We start from the raw sequence: 18,315 nt of genomic DNA on the forward strand, positions 1-18,315 counted from the left end.
CAGTAGGAGCGTGTTTTTACTGTATATATTGATTTGGGAATGTATTAGGAAGGCTGCGCAAGTTGTCTGCACAGTTGACATTCGACTAAATGGCTAACTCGACAGCTAGTCGACAATCTTGATTATAAAAGGAGAAGAATGCAACGTACAACGCAAATAAATACAGCTACCAAACAACTACCAAGTATAAAAAAAATTAGCCTTCAAAATCGTGAAAAATCAAGCCGTTGTCTCCGCTCTCAACTTTGTGGGCGTGTCCGCGGAATGCCCACAAGCTACTGAAAAATGGAAGCTATTTTGTCGTGAGACTTTCTTATGCTTACACATTCTTACACGTAGCAGCGAAAATATATCCGCTTAACGCCTCTGGTGGCTGGAATATATCCAGCCAGGTTGTTGCGGGGCTTTCCACGCCTCGACGAGACACTAGCTACCAGCTAGCTTATGCGCTAACACTGTTCTGAGGCTCCTCTCGGCAGCGAATTTCCCTTGTTGGGAAATGTAAATAACAACATCGAGCTGGTCTGTAAATTGTGGCATACAGGTAAGATGCATTTTCGGGGTGTAGGCATAGCTACCTAGCTAAATGCATGCTATAGTGGTAGAAAAGAGTCTAGTAATAATAACTAAGCAACTTGCAATTGCGCCAGATAACTGCTGATGTGAATGAAGGCGCTCCAGTGTTTATATTGTGGGGGGGGGGGGGGGGGGACTCAAGTGCGTCACTGTGTTGTTTAGCCATGCCCAAGAAATCATGAAAACTGTTCACAATTTAACACTGTATAGTTCTTATTCTTTGTGCATATTTTCAGCAAGTCAAATGTACAGTATGATGTATGTAGAAACAAATCTCTGAATTCACTTTAAAGGGTCTTTAATGCAATGTAATACTTGAAAGCTCAGTACTAAATGCACACGCACCCCCCCCCCCCCCCCCCCCCACCCACCCACTATCCTTGGTCCATAGAGCAATTTTGAAACGGTCAGATTCTTGCCCGGTGTCACATTTCTGTGTGCTTGAATTTGAGAAGATGCAGCTGATGGTGAGTTTATGAAGGAGCGATAAAATATCCTTACAGTTAAGCTACACGAGAACAACGCCTGGGCACACCTGTGGATCTCCAAGCCAGGCCGGCAAACTCTTTTGGCTCTGGTCAGTGATCCTGGGGGGGGGGGGGGGGGGGTTAGATCAGTGGTCAGGCTGCCATATCCACTGACGGGCGCACTATTACTCATCCGCCGCCCAGTTCCGCATATTGCATTTCAGGTGTGAAGAATCTCCAGCGTCCCCCTTGAGAGTTGGTGTCACTTGGTGTGCGTGGGTCCATCTGTCTGCCATCAGAGGACGACCAAACCTCCTCCAGAGCCCGAAGAGCGAGGAAAGAGAAAGATCTGGAGCGGCTCCTTCCGTGAAACTGACTGCTGACTGCCAAAACATGTCACACCAAACTGGGATCAATGGTATCTCTGCATGTTTTTCCACAGTTTGCAATTGAGTTACTTTTATTGTCTTCTTTACTCGTGTATTAATGCAAGGAATTCAACCTCACGTGACTTCACATCTCTATCTTCCTATAAAATTCTTTGAAACTATATTTCTTTAAATGTTAAGCTCACATTGGAGTGTGACTTTAAAAATAATGCATAATGCCAATGAGGACTAAGAGCAATTTAAATGTCAGACATTTGTATTCCTTATTTTAAGGGTTTTGCATATATACAGAATACATTTTATGGGATTTGGTAACAGGAGCACAGAGGGGTGGTTGGCCTGAAGCACACCTCTCTCACCTTTCTCACCTTTTCATACATCATTCATAAGAGCGCTGTGTTTGGTAACCATGGTGACACATAACACATCTACAGATCTAGTTTTCAGCACCAAACTCATGGGTTTGGATATCAGGGATTCAAGTGGATGTTTTTAACGATTTCAATCCTATTTTCCGTCATCATTTAACGTTTTAGTTTGAGTGGCTTTGTAGGGGTAGTGTGACTCCGGCCCGGATCACATGTTGTCACTGTGGTGTCTCAGCTTCTTATTTCACCAGTTTTACCTCACTCAATGTTAAATAGATGCATTTTTATAGATTAAAAAATGCTGCGGCAATTACTGCTTAAGTATGCTCTCTTACTGTCCCATTTACTTGAATCTTGTAAGTTGCAACAGATTCATTCTTAAACTGCACAAACAATATAAAATAGTAGTGGACACAGCTACGTCATAGAGTTTTATGGCCACAATGAAAAGAAGAAAAAAAAAAAAACTACTTTGAGAACAAAGTGTTAAAATTACATAATTAATGAGAACATGCACTGAAAGTCCCTCTTTTGTTGGGTGTCTTCAACCATTACACAGAAGTGTTTAAACTATTATTGAATTATATTTCCTAATTCACATGTGAAACGAATATGAAAAGTCTCAAGAAGGGCTAATTTGCTAATTGCCATCCCTTGTTTTATGGCGGTTGACTTTTTTGTGGCTTTAGTGCATCGCAGATTTTTGTTTTCAAACTGTACTTATAACTTATTTGCTATAGTGCGAGATTTTATGGTGATTATTTATCCACACGGACTGTTACTGCACACTCACGTAGCCAGGGGCCAAGAGCGTAAAGACGGAGAATGTCCAAAGTTTCGGATCATTTCGCACTTAATAAAAGACGCTAAAGTGGAATGTGCCTCTTCCAAAGTAAAACTGGCCTAAGTTACATAACTGCATGTCTGAAGCAAACATCCTTAGCTAACTGGATATTCAGTAGCCTACCACCGCTAATTTGAACGAATTGAAATCCATAACAGTTGGTTAGGATGGAGGATGGAAACTGCCGCTCGTACTCTTTCAATCACTTTATTGAACAAACAGTAACAAAATACAGTAAACACAACGGTAACGCTAAAGCCAGTAAACGGCCAGTCAACAGTACGTCCCCCCCGTCACTCAATAGGCCAGACCCGCCTTTTAAAGGCAGGTATACCTGTACATTCAACACCACAGGCACTATAGTGTAGAATGTGACGATGGGTTACTTGCAAAAATAATACCTGCACTATATTGTATGGCGGTATTAACCATACATGCAGGAAGCTTTAAAATATATATTAATAATACAATAAATACTTGGTTGCTACTTTGGATTTGGATTTCGTCCATTGCAGGGGTGGTATGGAACGTGACTCCCACGATAAATGAGGATTACTGTACACATGAAATACGCGACGTGCGGAGTGAATCGCGTTTACGCTGTGTGATAGAAAGCACGAGTGAGTGCTCCGTGTGGATGTCAGGAAGCAAATTTCCGGGAACCGAAGCAATATTTGTTGGAATCGTTTGTTTGTAAACCAAAACCGATTTGTTAGTGAACCTTGGTTCCGTAAAAGGTTTCGCCTCGATTGCTCAATTTTTTTTCCACTTTCCTCGAGTTTTGGAGGGTCTGACGCGCACTTGTAACTCGAGTCATTGTTCGCAAGTCAAGGCAAAAGATCGTATCTTGAAAAAACTCAGAAGTTGGGGCACTCGTAAGTCGAGGTACTTTTTTACAATTTGTCTGCTATATTTCTGATCACGTTAGCAACATCGGAGCTTAAAGACTTCCTGGCCCAAGCAAGGGGAGGTGCCATCAGGATAATAAAGATCGTCATCCAAAATGGTAAACACAGCGTGTTTATATAAAGGCTCCATCTTCGGGATTTGGAGACATTAGCTAACTTAATATTCGATTTTCGTCCGCAGAGGAGTTGGTGCTAGAGTCGAGCGGGAATCCAGCCCAAAGCTGGGACATGGACTATGACCACTTCCTATTACCTCTGCTCACGCCACAGCAGCCGTGCTACATCCTCTACCGGCTGGACTCCCAGAATGCACTGGGATACGAGTGGATCTTCATCGCCTGGTCACCCGACCAGTCACCAGTATGTCCCGAGGATGCATCGTGAATACCGTATCACATAGCCAAAGAACAGCGGGCAGATTGTGAAAGGAGCAATGAGGTTAAAACAGTTACCAAACACAGACATATGACTCACGTATAAATCTAAAATGATTTTGCTTGGGCGACTCGTAAGGCAGCACAAAAGGAATATGTGGGTAGCTCTCGAAATGATGCTCTACAATGCCCATAGATGAGAATGATAAAACGGTTTGTTGTCTGTGCGTTCCACAATGATTTCCTGGAAACCAGAAGAACAATGAATGCGTCAGTCACACATATCCAACAATAGCCTTTTTGTGCACCATTTTAGTCTGCACTAAATGTATTATATCTTCCTGCAATGATATTTCAAAACAGACCCGTTTTTACTATTTTTTTATATGCACGTGATTTTTAAAACTCGTATCAGTACTTACAGTCTTAGTACGGTTTCTTCAATCAATTTATCAGTCAAACTTCATTTACGTATATAGCTCTTTTCATGCATAACTAGCAGGAAAGATAGAAAAAACTCACCCTGCCCATCCCCATATGTAAATACAAACACAGCTATACAAACACACACACTCGTATGAACACACAAACACAGCACGTATTGACTGATAGTACAGAGACATGTCAAGGCAATGAGGATCCTTGGCAAGGAGTAACAACCTGATCAGATCAGTGGTGTAATGTGGGTAAAATATTTAGGCCCATCAGTCCAGTGTCATGCCTTTTTGACCCTTTAAGCCACCGTAGTTCTTTTTACCATAATTCGGCAATGCAGAAGTGGCATAAACAAGTCAGAATCTGGATGTGTATGATGCCATGTCACGTTTGCGTTGCACATCACTCTTGTCGACTTTAAAACACATGAACGCAAAGGTTAATCTGAGGAGGAAATTGCACCCTGCAGACCGCAGTGTACGCAACTGCATGAACTAGTTGGTAGCCGTTCCCATTCCGCTCTCAGGCTCCCCGAATTTGTAAATACAAATATCATCGATAACAAAGGTAAAAGCCTGTGCCTTGTGCGATGCTTGTACGAGTGTGTGAATGTGTATGAGCGCTGAACCTCAGCACACAACTGCCTCCTAGTCAGCTGTTCAAGGAGGCTTTTTTCAAACATTTTTGTTACCTTACAGCATTCCTAGTAGTATGAAGTACATATTTTTCTGTACATGTGGTGGAACGTAACAATAGTGTATCCATATGCACTGTGCAGGTCAGAGAGAAGATGGTTTACGCTGCCACTCGTGCCACATTGAAGAAAGAGTTCGGAGGAGGTCACATCAAAGACGAGCTGTTTGGCACAGTCGAGGTTAGTTAAAAAAAAAAAAAAATGCCCCCCCCAAAGTAACTTTCTTCTGTCTGTATTGGTAGGAAGACGTGTGCTTCCAGGGGTACCTGCGTCACATGACCTCCTGCTGTTCTCCGGCGCCTCTCACAGCAGCTGAACAAGAACTCCAACGAATTCGAGTCACGGAGGTGAAGTTAGAAAGGGAAGAAGTGTATTTCAATTTGAGGTGGGAATGTGAAAACAACTGAGTGTGCATCTTTTCTCTGTAGGATAAAGTTGTATGGGTAAGTTCATTTTATAACGACTACTTTTTTTTACTTGGGTGCGTGCGTGTGCATGCGTGTGTGTTATGAATTATGAGCTATACGAGCTTTATTTTATTGTTCGCAGGATGAGCGTAGACGAATTGGGATTCCACGTGCAAGGGTATGTAACTATTTTATACATTGCATATACTGTATTTGATTTAAAGAAAATAAACCTCAGCAGTTTGATACAATAAATAAAAAAACTATAATCAAATAAAAATACATAAATGATGAATACTACAACTACTGCTACTACTACTAATAATAATTAAAGCTAGTGTTACTGTTTAGAAGGCAAATACGATTTTGAAAAAAAGATATCAATCTTGTGCCACATGCAGTATTCTCGCTGTATTACATATTCACTCACTGTACTGTGTAGTAGTACTCTAGTCTGTATTTTATTAATCTTTCTACCTACAGTATTATCGATACGATTTTTTTTTAAGAAACTAAACCTCAGCAGGTTCTGTACAATACATCAACAAATCAGGGGCGCCTTGACTTGCGAGTATCTCAAAACATTCTTGTCTCAAATCATCTCTCCCCATTCAAAAATAAACATGAAGAAAAGTTTCACAACCAACTCAGGAAGTTGCAGTAATCGTAATATGAATTGTTTTTTATTGCAAAGGATAAAGAATATATGCATGTAAGTATTGTGTCATTATCTGTCTGTACATATGTTGCATTACTGTTTGTGTTCAAAAAAAATGTTGCTTAAAGGGTTATAGCACCGCGACTATCGATGGTATTCGTTAGCCCGTCTATGGCGTTTTGCATTGTGTGTTGTACTAGCAGAGAATCCTAAGGCAAAGTTGTGCGGTTGTTTCAAATACACAATGCGTGATTCTATTTGTTTTACGTTTCATTTGACAGTAAAATCCAACTGGGGGTGGCAACAAAGCCACTTATTTATTTTTTAAAAATAATTTGTTCACTATGAGCCAAACTAAGCACCGTGAAGCGAGTTGCGTTTGCGAGCAGCAGCTAGCACTCGTATCTCAAATTTGGAGTCAAGGCTCGTATCTTGAAAAACGGCTAAGTCGGCTCACTCTTATCTCAAGGCACCGCTCTATAACAATTTAAAGAATATAAGTTAACAATAAAGCCAGTGTTAGCATATAGTTTTTTAAATTAAAACATGAAATGAAATTGTCTGTTTGCTCAGTAGTGTATTGTACAATTGCAATTGTTATTATTATTGGTAGTAGTAGTAGTACATGCCAACATATGCACTAATTTAATATCTCTCTCTCTCTCCAGCTCAGTTTTATTTCATTATTTTGACTTCCTGTAAATCATCTCTCTACAGTTTACATTGTTTTTATGTGGTGGCGTGTGGGTTAGGTTCCAGTGGAGTTTGGTATAGACAAAAGAGTCTCTCAGGGTCTCGCATTCCCTTTACAAGAGGAGGCCAAGCGAGCACTCCAGCAGCTGAAGCAGAAACGCGTCAACTACATACAGCTGGTTAGCTCTGACGCAATCGTTTGTTGAAAATATGCAGCGAAACCGGTGTTCGCGTGACTTCGGTCTCCGAACAAAGCCTGCTCGTGTTGCGTTGCAGAGGTTGGATGGGGAGAAAGAGACCATCGAGCTGGTGCACACCAAACCAACAGAGACCCGTGAGCTCCCGTACAGGATCCCCACAGATTCCCCCAGATACCACTTCTTCATCTTCAAACATTCCCACCAGGGCCGCACGCAGGAGGCACTGGGTCAGTACGCCGCCCTCACTGTGTTTTTTTGACCCCTTGACCCTTCACTTTTACACTTGGGAAGAAGAAGTGTGAGTAGTTCGCAAGGCATTACATAAGAAGCCATATGGAGCGTACTTTTATAGATTCTTATTTATTTCTTACAATGAACATGGAAAAAACTACACTTTCAATGTTCTAAGGCAGGGGTGTCCAAACTACGGTCCAGGGGCCATTTACAGCAAGCCGTCCGTTTTTTTTAGTGGCCTGCGGCATATCCTAAAATTAACAAATTTGCACTGCTCATGTCTACTACTCTTCTTCTTCCTTTTCCTTTCGGCTTGTCCCGTTAGGGGTCGCCACACCGTGTCATCCTTTTTCATGGAAGCGTATCTCCTGCATCCTCCTCTCTAACACCAACTGTCTTCCCTCACTACATCCATCATTATGTTAAAAATGGCTTCGGAAATTACGCTATCAGGCTGACGATAGTTTGTGTAGATTTACAAATATACAAAGATACTATTTACAACTAAAATAGTAACATACTGTCATTTCTGTTTATAATCCACTGATGGATACAAATAATTCAGTTACAGCAGCAAATAGTGTGAATAATCATTTTTTGCTCCACTTTTATGTGTCGTGTCAAGATCATTTTAAGAGAGAATGTTCTTTTTCTTTTTCTTTTTTGTTCTGAATGAGTACAGCTAGCTAATCTTTTTGTTTCTCACCAATAAATACAGTACATAAAACAGCATATCACTTATGGATTGGTTTTAGCATGTTAGAATAAATAAATTAAAGGTGAAGAACATCAAACCGGCCCTTGCAGCCATCAATTTTTCTGTATGTTTGGTAATGATTAAAGTTGGACTCAATTTGGAATAGTGTACGTAAATGGCAATTTAAATATTCATATTTACTGTAGTATGTGTTTTTCTGATAAATATATTAATATAACAGCTACAATCAATTACTTGTGAATAGTACGGTAGTTGAATCAATTACAATTACGTGGCATCAACAGTGGGGTAGGAAATTGTGTGTTTTGCACAGTGAAATGATATTTGTATTAAATGTGTTATGCAAAATCTGAAACTTTCAATGTATTCCCAATTATTTCTGGCCATTCCTAAATATTCCCAACAAATTCCCCAAATTGCTGGAATTTTGCAACCCCAGGTACACGTGCACAATCTAATGCGATTGAAACGATGAAATCAAAAGCTGTGTCAAGAATAATAATACTCACTTTTTGTTGACTTTATTTTGCTACATACGAAGGTCGAATATTAAAAACATCTCTCCGTACGATGCGGTGAAGTTCTACAAACTACCACAACAAAAATAAATTACAGTAACATACTGTTAAATCGAAGCTCTTTAACAACACATAATATATGCTTTATGGTTTGATATCCCTTCCAGTGTTCATATATTCAATGCCTGGGTACACCTGCAGTATAAAGGAGCGGATGTTGTATTCCAGCTGCAAGAACAGACTGCTTGAGGAAGTGGAGAAAGATTACCAGCTGGAAGTGACCAAAAAGGTACAAAACTCAAAAGTAGAAATGCGTGCAGAAATGATCCCACCAGACAACTTTTTGGATTATCTCGAATTTTGCAGGTGGATAAAAACACAATTAGATTGTCGGTTCTCAACCTTGTGGAGAAGAGAATAGATTGTTGCAAATATAGTTATACAATTTAGAATTTAGGTTGCAAATGTAGGTCAGTGCTTCTGATAGTGCCCGCCACTGCTACGTGCTCTCATTGGTCAAAGTTATTGGGACAGAGCTGAAGTCCGACTGCTTTTAATGTGAGTCCATCGTCTTCTCTTTCACGTGACACCGCTTTGAAATTGAGTTTTATGTGACTTCAGGGGAATTTTTTTCCCCCAGACATTTGTATCCAATTCTATATTTTATCACCTGAGCGGTATACGACTATAGAGGTTCCACTTTATTCATCAAAATGAATAGAAGATACCAATCTGAATTCACCATTTGCATGTGTACAGATGGAGATAGATAGTGGCGACGGCCTTACAGAAGACTTCCTGTACGAGGAGGTCCACCCGATGGAGCACACCTTGAAGCAAGTGTTCGTTAAGCCTCGTGGACCGGGGGGCAAGAGGGGCAACAAACGCCTTATCAAAGGCGCAGGAGAGAACGGCGAGGAAATTTAAGCACACGCAAATATACACACACAAATACAATATAACACAACCAAACAAACGTTATATTTATGAATTGAGTTGAACTGTTTCCATTGTACCTACTTAATTTTTGCAAAATGAGTCCAAATAAAACATGGATAAAGAGCTACAACAAAGCAAAAAGTCAACTTTCATAATATGTCCACTTTAATTTGCACTGTGTTGTTTTGCTCTCGTCATCAGTTATCCAGATCAAACCATCGTTGGTGAAAGGGAGAAGGCCTTTAAAATGTTGGTTGCATTGTGGATTATTATCCTATTTTATCACCTAATCAGTCTCCATGATTGAACACCGGTGTACACGCTTGTCTCAGTCACACTGTTTCACGTGAATGTTCATTACAATAAAATGCTCTTTATCCTACAGTGCGTTTGTGTACTTGCGGGATATAAGAAGTCTCCATTATATACAGTCAAGTCTGTGAATAACTTGCAGCAAGGCTGTTCTGTTTTGCCCTTTTTTCTGTGTGTGTGTTTGTGTGCCTTCCAGGAAGGCTCTCACTCAGAAACTACAGGATTATTGCACCACAGTTGGGAACTGATTGAGGCATTCACTGTATCATCGGTCAACAAAATGATTTCACGCCTGCTCAAGCTAATACACAGTACACATAAACAACACATTTTTCTAGGAATACTCTATCACTTTAAAAATGCAGCCCTATGGGGGGCACAAGACAGTGCAAACTGTAGGCCGGTCCCAAGCCCGGATAAATGCAGAGGGTTGCATCAAGAAGGGCATCCGGCTTAAAACTTTGCCAAACAAATATGAGCGTTCATCCAAAGAATTCCATACTGGATCGGTCGTGACCCGGGTTAACAACGTCCACTACCGGCGCCGGTGGAAATTCAGCTACTGGTGGAAAGCAGGTTCTTCGGCAGAAAGAGAAGAGGAAAGCACAGAGCCTAGAACTGAATGTGGGGACTTTGAATGTTGAGACTATGACAGGAAAATCTCAGGAGTTGGTTGACATGATGATTAGGAGAAAGGTTGATATATTGTGTGTTCAGGAGACCAGGTGGAAAGGCAGTAAGGCTAGAAGTTTAGGGGCAGGGTTTACATTATTTTACCATGGTGTAGATGGGAAGAAAAATGGAGTCGGGGTTATTTTAAAAGAAGAGTTGGCTAAGAATGTCTTGGAGGTGAAAAGAGTATCAGATCGAGTGATGAGGGTGAAACTTGAAATTGAGGGTGTTATGTGTAATGTGATTAGTGGCTATGCCCCACAGGTAGGATGTCACCTAGAGGTGAAAGAGAAATTCTGGAAGGAGCTAGACGAAGTAGTTCTGAGCTTCCCAGACAGAGCGAGTCGTGATTGGTGCAGATTGTAATGGACATGTTGGTGAAGGAAATTTGGGTGATGAAGAAGTGATGGGTAAGTACGGCATCCAGGAAAGGAACTTGGAGGGACAGATGATGATAGACTTGGCAAAAAGGATGCAAATGGCTGTAGTGAACACTTTTTTCCAGAAGAGGCAGGAACATAGGGTGACCTACAAGAGCGGAGGTAGAAGCACGCAGGTGAATTACATCTTGTGCAGACGATGTAATCTGAAGGAGGTTACCGACTGTAATGTAGTGGTAGGGGAGAGTGTGGCTAGACAGCATAGGATGGTGGTATGTAAGATGACTCTGGTGGTGGGGAGGAAAATTAGGAAGACAAAGGCAGAGAAGAGAACTATGTGGTGGAAGCTGAGACAGGACGAGTGTTGTGCAGCTTTTCGGGAAGAGGTGAGACAGGCTCTCGGTGGACAGGAGGAGCTTCCAGAAGACTGGACCACTGCAGCCAAGGTGATCAGAGAGGCAGGCAGGAGAGTACTTGGTGTATCTTCTGGCAGGAAAGGCATTAAAGAGGATGAAAAATTGAAAGAAAGTTGGTCCTGATGACATTCCTGTGGAGGTATGGAAGCATCTAGGAGAGGTGGCTGTGGAGTTTTAGACCAGCTTGTTCAATAGAATTCTAGCGCGTGAGAAGATGCCTGAAGAATGGAGGAAAAGTGTGCTGGTGCCCATTTTTAAGAACAAGGGTGATGTGCAGAGCTGTGGGAACTATAGAGGAATAAAGTTAATGAGCCACACAATGGAGTTATGGGAAAGAGTAGTGGAGGCTAGACTCAGGACAGAAGTGAGTATTTGCGAGCAACAGTATGGTTTCATGCCTAGACCATATCTACGATGAGGTCCCCGCATAAACAAAAACAATTAAAAAAGAGTTTGACACCCCTGCCCTAAATTGTCCATTGGTATCATTGTGTGTCTATATGTGCCTTACGATAGGCTGCCAACCAGTCTAGGTGTACCTTTCCTCTCACCCAAAGTCAGCTGGTACGTGATCTGGGTCACCTGTGACCCTCATGAGGACAAGTGCAAGTATTTTGACAGTCGGACAAAATGTTTGTGACTGAATTATAATGCATGCTTTGGTTATGATGTTCCGGGCCTGTGCTTGAAAACATTTTCCTGGTATAAAAGTAGATCTGTGCTATCTCAGTTTGAATTAGAATTTCTCTGTTTGAATTAAAATTTCCAAGTTTTAAAATTTGAGATTCTGATTTTAATTTAGAATTTATGAGTTTGAATTTCTAACAAATTGTTTTTTTTCCCCCAAGTAACGCTTTACCAATGGAACGTAATGTGTGTAAACCGGATATTGAACACTTATGGTTTTTGGTCAATGTTAGAAATTTGAACTCAGAAAGTCAAATTCAAACTACAAAAATGAAAAAAAATCAACAACAATATATATATATATATTTATATATATATATATATTTTTTTTTTATAGCTATGAGGAATTATCATGTGAAAAATACACATCCGTCGCTGTCATTGTTTTATTTTGAAATGCGCAGGAAGTGCAGTTAGGGCAGCGTTCAACTCATCGCGTGTCAGCCGCACCGAAACGCAAAACCTTTCTGGGAAACAAGATTCCTGGAACCTTTTGTCAGCTTAACGCGGTCTCACTTGTTTTCTGCGCTCGTGTTTCAGTGAATTAGGAGCCATAGGAGCTATTTTGTCGTGATTGTTTCTTCAAACTTTATGATTAATCGTGGTCAAAGGTGAGATGATTACCAGCAAATTCAAATATTTCAAAGGTGTTTCTTATTCGTGTTCAACTCTACAGTCATATGCAGTTTGATGTGGTAACATTGTGAAATGTTGATCTTCGTTTTTATATTCTTTGGGGTTTGTATCTTTGAATGTGCTGTTTATGTTGTTACTGATGTATTTGTGGTGCTTTTCTATTAATCATATTTTAAGGCTGATTTAAACTCTCCCACGACTTCACGTGTGGCTTGTAGTCTATAACACAATAAAGTGTTATTTATTTGTTTTAAATTGAGCCATGGCACATATTTAACATCATATAAAAATCCCAAACGAAAATGTCACAAAAAGTAAATATACAGGTTAATTACATGATCTAATGGATTTAGATTATTTATTTGTTCTGGATGTCATACATAACCATATCCATCCATCCATTTTCTGAGCTGCTTCTCCTCACTAAGGTCGCGGGCGTGCTGGAGCCTATCCCAACTGTCATTGGGCAGGAGGCGGTGTACACCCTGAACTGGATGCCAGCCAATCGCAGGGCACATACAAACAAACAACCATTTGCACTCACTTTCACACCTACGGGCAATTTAGAGTTTTCAATTAACCTACCATGCATGTTTTTGGGATGTGGGAGGAAACCGGAGGGGCCCGGAGAAAACCCACGCAGGCACTGGGAGAACATGCAAACTCCACACAGGCGGGGCCAGGGATTGAACCCCGGTCCTCAGAACTGTGAGGCTGACGCTCTAACCAGTCGTCCACCGTGCCGCCTACATAACCATATCCACAAATAAAATATTTTCGGACCAATAAAGTGGAATTGGATCATTTCCAGCTGTACGCCTGATGGTCTCTCACGGCACACTAGTGTGCCCACGCCACACTTATTGGGAACCACTGGTGTGTATAGAGCCATGAAGAGTGTATGTTGCTAACATGTACGAATGTCCTGTCAGACATGGTCACCACGGCCCATCCTGTGGACCCCGGTCCATGCAGCCCACATGATGAGGATATGTCCTGCATCGCCACCACCTTCCACTATTTACACACGTCAGGTACCTCACATCTTTGTATCTACCTCTATCTGTTTGTATCATAAATCACTTATTTACTGTGCAGGCAATCGTAACATATCATACAAGTGGTAAAATAAATGAATTGTTGTTAATGGTAAAAACAATAGACGTGTACTAACCCTTGGTAAGAGGAAGTGGAGGACAACTGGAAGGTGAATTGCATCATCTTGAAGAATTTCTCTAAAAACAACAGAACACGTACAGTACTCACTTTGTGGGGTGTGCAGAAGTGAAGCGGGGGGAATTTCTTCATGCAGCTTACATTCTGGTGTACAATCTGTTCTCGATTTATTATTATCGTTGTCGACTGACTGTTAAATTATTGTCGGACAGAGACATGCACTTTCCCATTTCCAAATCATTTCCATTTTCAGTTCTGTGGTTGTCATCACATTGGACCAAAAATCAAACTCGCCCCAAGAGCGGGATGGTCAGCTATGTTAACGATGACACTGCCAGTTACGCAGTGCATCACCAATTATACATAAGAATGTCATTGACTGTATGGGAGGTTGGGGGGTGCAGCACACTTAGTCTCACAACATCTCTGTGCGGAAGAGGACAATGCATAATTGCAGTGATCCGTGCGTGAGTGGAGCATTGTCACTGCTCTGTGGCAACAGACAATGTGAGCGGCTATCCAGAATGAACTGGTGATAATCGCCTTGCGACTTAAATATTCCCGCGGAGCTCAATATCGATCTGCCTGTGTGACGATCAAATTCACCAAAATCTCGTTGGACCTGCAGTCTGGCCTGCATGGTTAGATACATGTTTCTTGGCATACGCGTCGCTAACTGCACGGTGTAGTGATAGAAATTATAACTAAATAACTCACGACTGATAGAAAATAGGTCCTGTTCTTTTATAGTGGGGTGAGGCAACTCATGCCCAAGTGTGTCACTGGGCGCTGTTTTAGCCAGGAAAACTGAAATGGTGACAAACGATTTAACTCTATACAGTATCTCCACAATTCAATACTAAACAGTTCTCAGTCTTTGGAAATGTTTCCAGTAATTATCTTCAAACATGTATAATGTATTTGGAAATCTCTGAATTGACTTTATGGGGTCATTGAAATTGATCCTGAAACAAACAGGGAGCCAATGCAGAGATTTTAAAATTGGTGTAATGGGCTCTCACCTTCTGATGTTCGTCAGGAAACGTGCGGCTCAATTCGGTAATATTTGTAAACTTAAAATACTCTTTTTTTGTGGGGGAGAAGACCAGAAAGCAGGGCATTACAATAATCAATCTGGCTGGTGATTAAAATTCATTCACTGCCAGCCCTCCCAATTAACATGGATATTTGACTTCAAAAGCCGTCAATGGCAGTGAACGAGTGATTTTAAATGCAAACTTGTCATTGCAGGCTGGTACTGGGGTTCCATCTCGGCGAGACAGGCTCGGGACAAACTCCTGGCCAAGTCTGAAGGCACGTTCCTGGTGCGGGACAGCAGTCATCCTAAATACATGGTGGCGCTGTCAGTGATGACCCACTGTGGACCGACCAGTGTCCGAATACAGTACAAGAGAGGCTCTTTCTGGCTGGACTCCCTCAGTCCTGAGCTGCCTCACCTGCAGTCCTTCCCCAACGTCGTCAGTCTCATCCAGCGCTACACTGGCTCGGGACACGCACCGCAAGGCCAGACGGCGTCCATCAGGGACAAACATGTCCAACTCCCCCCCGCCAAGGACAGCGCTGTGATTCTGAAGCTGATGCGTCCCCTTCGCAGGCCAGAGACCTTCCCACGTTTGCAGCACCTGGCACGCCTCACCATCAACCAAAATACAAACTGCCCCGACAAACTGCCCCTCCCGAAGCCTCTCCTGGACTACCTGCATGATTACCCTTTCCATATCTGAGGGTCTCAGTAGGCTGAGATGGGGATACATGCAGGGTCATCAACTCACTTCATCTGAGAGCCCAGGCAGTCGGTATTGTGAGATTATTCTAACATTTGCTCATGGAAAAAAAAAAGTGTCTTACTACTGTTGTCCTCCTGAATTGCTTTGTTTCATTTTGAGACACAAGGCTTCTGTCATCATCCTCAAGCCTATTTCGTTTTGCAAAATAAATGTTTTGGCCACCAATGGCAAGCAGATTACGCTATGTGAAACACTGTAAAACCCTTTGTTTACTTACATGTGGAATTATATACAGTGGAGCCCCGCATATTCGCGGGTCAGGACCTATGGATTCACCTGATCACGGATTATTTTTTCCATTTTTTTTAACCCCTGTTTTTTCAAAGAAAATGCTTATTGCTGGTATTTCTCTGCTAATTCCAGAATTTTAGGGGTTTAAAAATATATATACATATTTTTCAATGTAATTATATTTACAGATTTTCACTATTTGCGGTGGGACCCTGTCCCTACTCCCCACGAATCGCGGGGATCCACTGTAGTGTTTGTCCTTTCCAGTGCATTTTTGACAAATAAACAAAGGCATGGCCAACTGGTTAGAGCGTCTGCCTCACAGTTCTGAGGACCCGGGTTCAATCCCCGGCCCCGCCTGTGTGGAGTTTGCATGTTCTCCCCGTGCCTGCGTGGGTTTTCTCCGGGCACTCCGGTTTCCTCCCACATCCCAAAAACATGCATGGTAGGTTAATTGAAGACTCTAAATTGCCCATAGGTGTGACTGTGAGTGCAAATGGTTGTTTGTTTGTATGTGCCCTGCGATTGGCTGGCAACCAGTTAAGGGTGTACCCCGCCTCCTGGCCGATGATAGCTGGGATAGGCTCCAGCACGCCCGCCACCCTAGTGAGGAGAAGCGGCTCAGAAAATGGATGGATGGATGGATGAAACAAAGGCGTTACTGTATTCATTACATAAGAGATGTCTTGAGGAACATTGAAATTTGACCTTTTCTAATAAATAAATGACTGCTCACACAAAAAAGACAAGCTTTGTTTGTTTGTTTTGTGTTTTTTTAATTAGTGATTCATATAACAGACCTTGTCAGATAATTTCGAGGAAGTGCAATCTTTTTCCCCATTCTAATGGATCCTGGAAACTTATATTATCATTGACTTCTTCCAGTTAAAGCATTGAAAAAGGATATGAATAATCCTGGACTTTTTGTTAAAATGTAAAAAAAAAAAAATACAAAAATGACTGTGACAAAAAAATTGCATAAACAAATGGTAAAGCACGTTAACCAGGGTCATCCAGGATATTAATCATTATGGGCTTAACTGTATACCTGAACACAGTTTAATTGAAATGCTTTTTCGACAGATACAGTCCTTATCAAATGTATTAGTCCATTACCTTAAGTAAGGTTTAAGCAAAAACTACCCTACATTAACATTGACAATTACCAAAATCATTTTTATGTTTCTGTAATAAACCAGTATGTAGAAGTTCTTTAACCCAAATGACATTATTATTGCTAAAAATACACCTTTTTTTTCAAATCGATCAACTGTACTGTGTAATATAAAACTGGAAAGATAGTAAAGCACAAGGTGCCACTTTACATTTTATAGTTTATTAACTTATATTCTTGCACACACACAATAGTTTTAGTGATTGAATGTGAGCTAGTTTAAATTTGTGTATAAAAGGAAAATCAAACTTGAATTTAAAGCCCTTCATGATCCTGGATAGTCTCTGAGGGAAACAGGAACAATTGGTCCAATAAATTAGTCATTAATTAATTGTTAACCACTGTATGTTTGAGAGAATATTTCGGACCGTCACATCGGGCGACCGTCTTTTCCGATAGAAAAAGTGGAACATTGATTTCCAATTTTTTGCTGAAACTACCATTCGAATAGCTGAAACTAACAGCCGACATGAAACACAGTGATCATGTGGACATCACTGTTCATACTAAATGAAACCCACATGCCTTGGGAATTCCTAGAAGTACTGTACGAATCCGCTGTGCACGTGCGTTTTCTTTTCCACCCCCGCTGTTCAACTGCAGCTAAGTGAGAAGAAACTGCTGCTGTGTGTTGCTTTCCAAGTGGTAAAACTGAGCAGTACTGAGAAAGCCTCTTATCGGGATTAGTGAGCAGTAGTTATGAGCACACTGATTCGCCCGCTGTGAACAAGCCATGACCTGCGTCAGCCTAAAACATTTAAATCACCTTACGCACCACAACTAAATGATTATCTTTAAAAATGAAGCAATCATTCTTTAAATGTATCCAGCTCTAGCCTCAGTAAAAAAAAAAATAGCACAAAGGTCATCACAAAGGCAATTTAGGTCAACAAAAAAATCGGGGTGAAAAGTCCAGGCTTGCAAGCTATTCCTGCAGGTTAAAAAATATAATATAGAATATAGTAAAATATAGTATTTTAGCACATCCGCCCCCATATATAGATTCGTACTGACCCCAAAAAATAAAACAGAAGACATTTCACACTGTTCAAAATGTCTTTTTGCAAAGTTGTCAGTCTGCCAAAGCACAAAAGAAAATGTCTCTGTGCCAGCAGGAAATTGGCAAAGACAGAACCGAAGCCACACTAGAATCACAAGGCAAGTTTTCAAAGACTCACTAGCTGGGGGGCAGCTGTAGCAAAATCTGTGTCAGCGCATTTCAACAACACCAGTGCTCACCTCAAATAGGCGCCTCCTTTTCCCCTTAGCAAAAAAGAATGAAAGCTGGTGCATGTGGATGGGTACACTGCACCCTGCTTTGGTTATTGTTTTTACTGTGGGTGGGTGTAGGCAGGACACCAACATGAGCTACCAAAATAGCAGCAGGATAAAGAATAAAAC

General features: G+C 41.3%; 2 protein-coding genes across 4 annotated transcripts; both read left to right on the forward strand.

Moving 5' to 3' along the window:
• The first annotated feature begins 975 nt into the window (after nucleotides 1–975).
• On the forward strand, nucleotides 976–9,806 carry LOC133483268 (twinfilin-2-like). 3 transcript variants are annotated; one of them, XM_061784242.1, is made up of 12 exons: nucleotides 976–1,153; nucleotides 1,248–1,461; nucleotides 3,573–3,650; nucleotides 3,734–3,912; nucleotides 5,140–5,235; nucleotides 5,298–5,402; nucleotides 5,484–5,498; nucleotides 5,605–5,640; nucleotides 6,873–6,992; nucleotides 7,090–7,240; nucleotides 8,651–8,772; nucleotides 9,243–9,806. In XM_061784242.1, exons 2-12 carry the CDS (start codon nucleotides 1,437–1,439, stop codon nucleotides 9,408–9,410), a joined length of 1,095 nt encoding a protein of 364 aa, XP_061640226.1. In that variant the 5' UTR covers nucleotides 976–1,153; nucleotides 1,248–1,436; the 3' UTR covers nucleotides 9,411–9,806. The 3 variants fall into 3 exon arrangements, with proteins under 3 accessions (XP_061640226.1, XP_061640224.1, XP_061640227.1); XM_061784240.1 differs by having other exon boundaries at nucleotides 1,268–1,461; XM_061784243.1 differs by having other exon boundaries at nucleotides 1,026–1,043; nucleotides 1,268–1,461.
• A 2,496-nt stretch (nucleotides 9,807–12,302) lies between these two features.
• On the forward strand, nucleotides 12,303–16,484 carry LOC133483271 (cytokine-inducible SH2-containing protein-like). Its single transcript, XM_061784246.1, has 3 exons — nucleotides 12,303–12,500; nucleotides 13,458–13,559; nucleotides 14,953–16,484. The coding sequence occupies exons 2-3, from the start codon at nucleotides 13,460–13,462 to the stop codon at nucleotides 15,444–15,446; spliced, it is 594 nt and encodes a 197-aa protein (XP_061640230.1). The 5' UTR covers nucleotides 12,303–12,500; nucleotides 13,458–13,459; the 3' UTR covers nucleotides 15,447–16,484.
• The last annotated feature ends 1,831 nt before the right edge of the window (nucleotides 16,485–18,315 follow it).

The sequence above is a fragment of the Phyllopteryx taeniolatus genome, chromosome 9, assembly GCF_024500385.1.
Source record: "Phyllopteryx taeniolatus isolate TA_2022b chromosome 9, UOR_Ptae_1.2, whole genome shotgun sequence".
Lineage (NCBI taxonomy): Eukaryota > Metazoa > Chordata > Actinopteri > Syngnathiformes > Syngnathidae > Phyllopteryx > Phyllopteryx taeniolatus.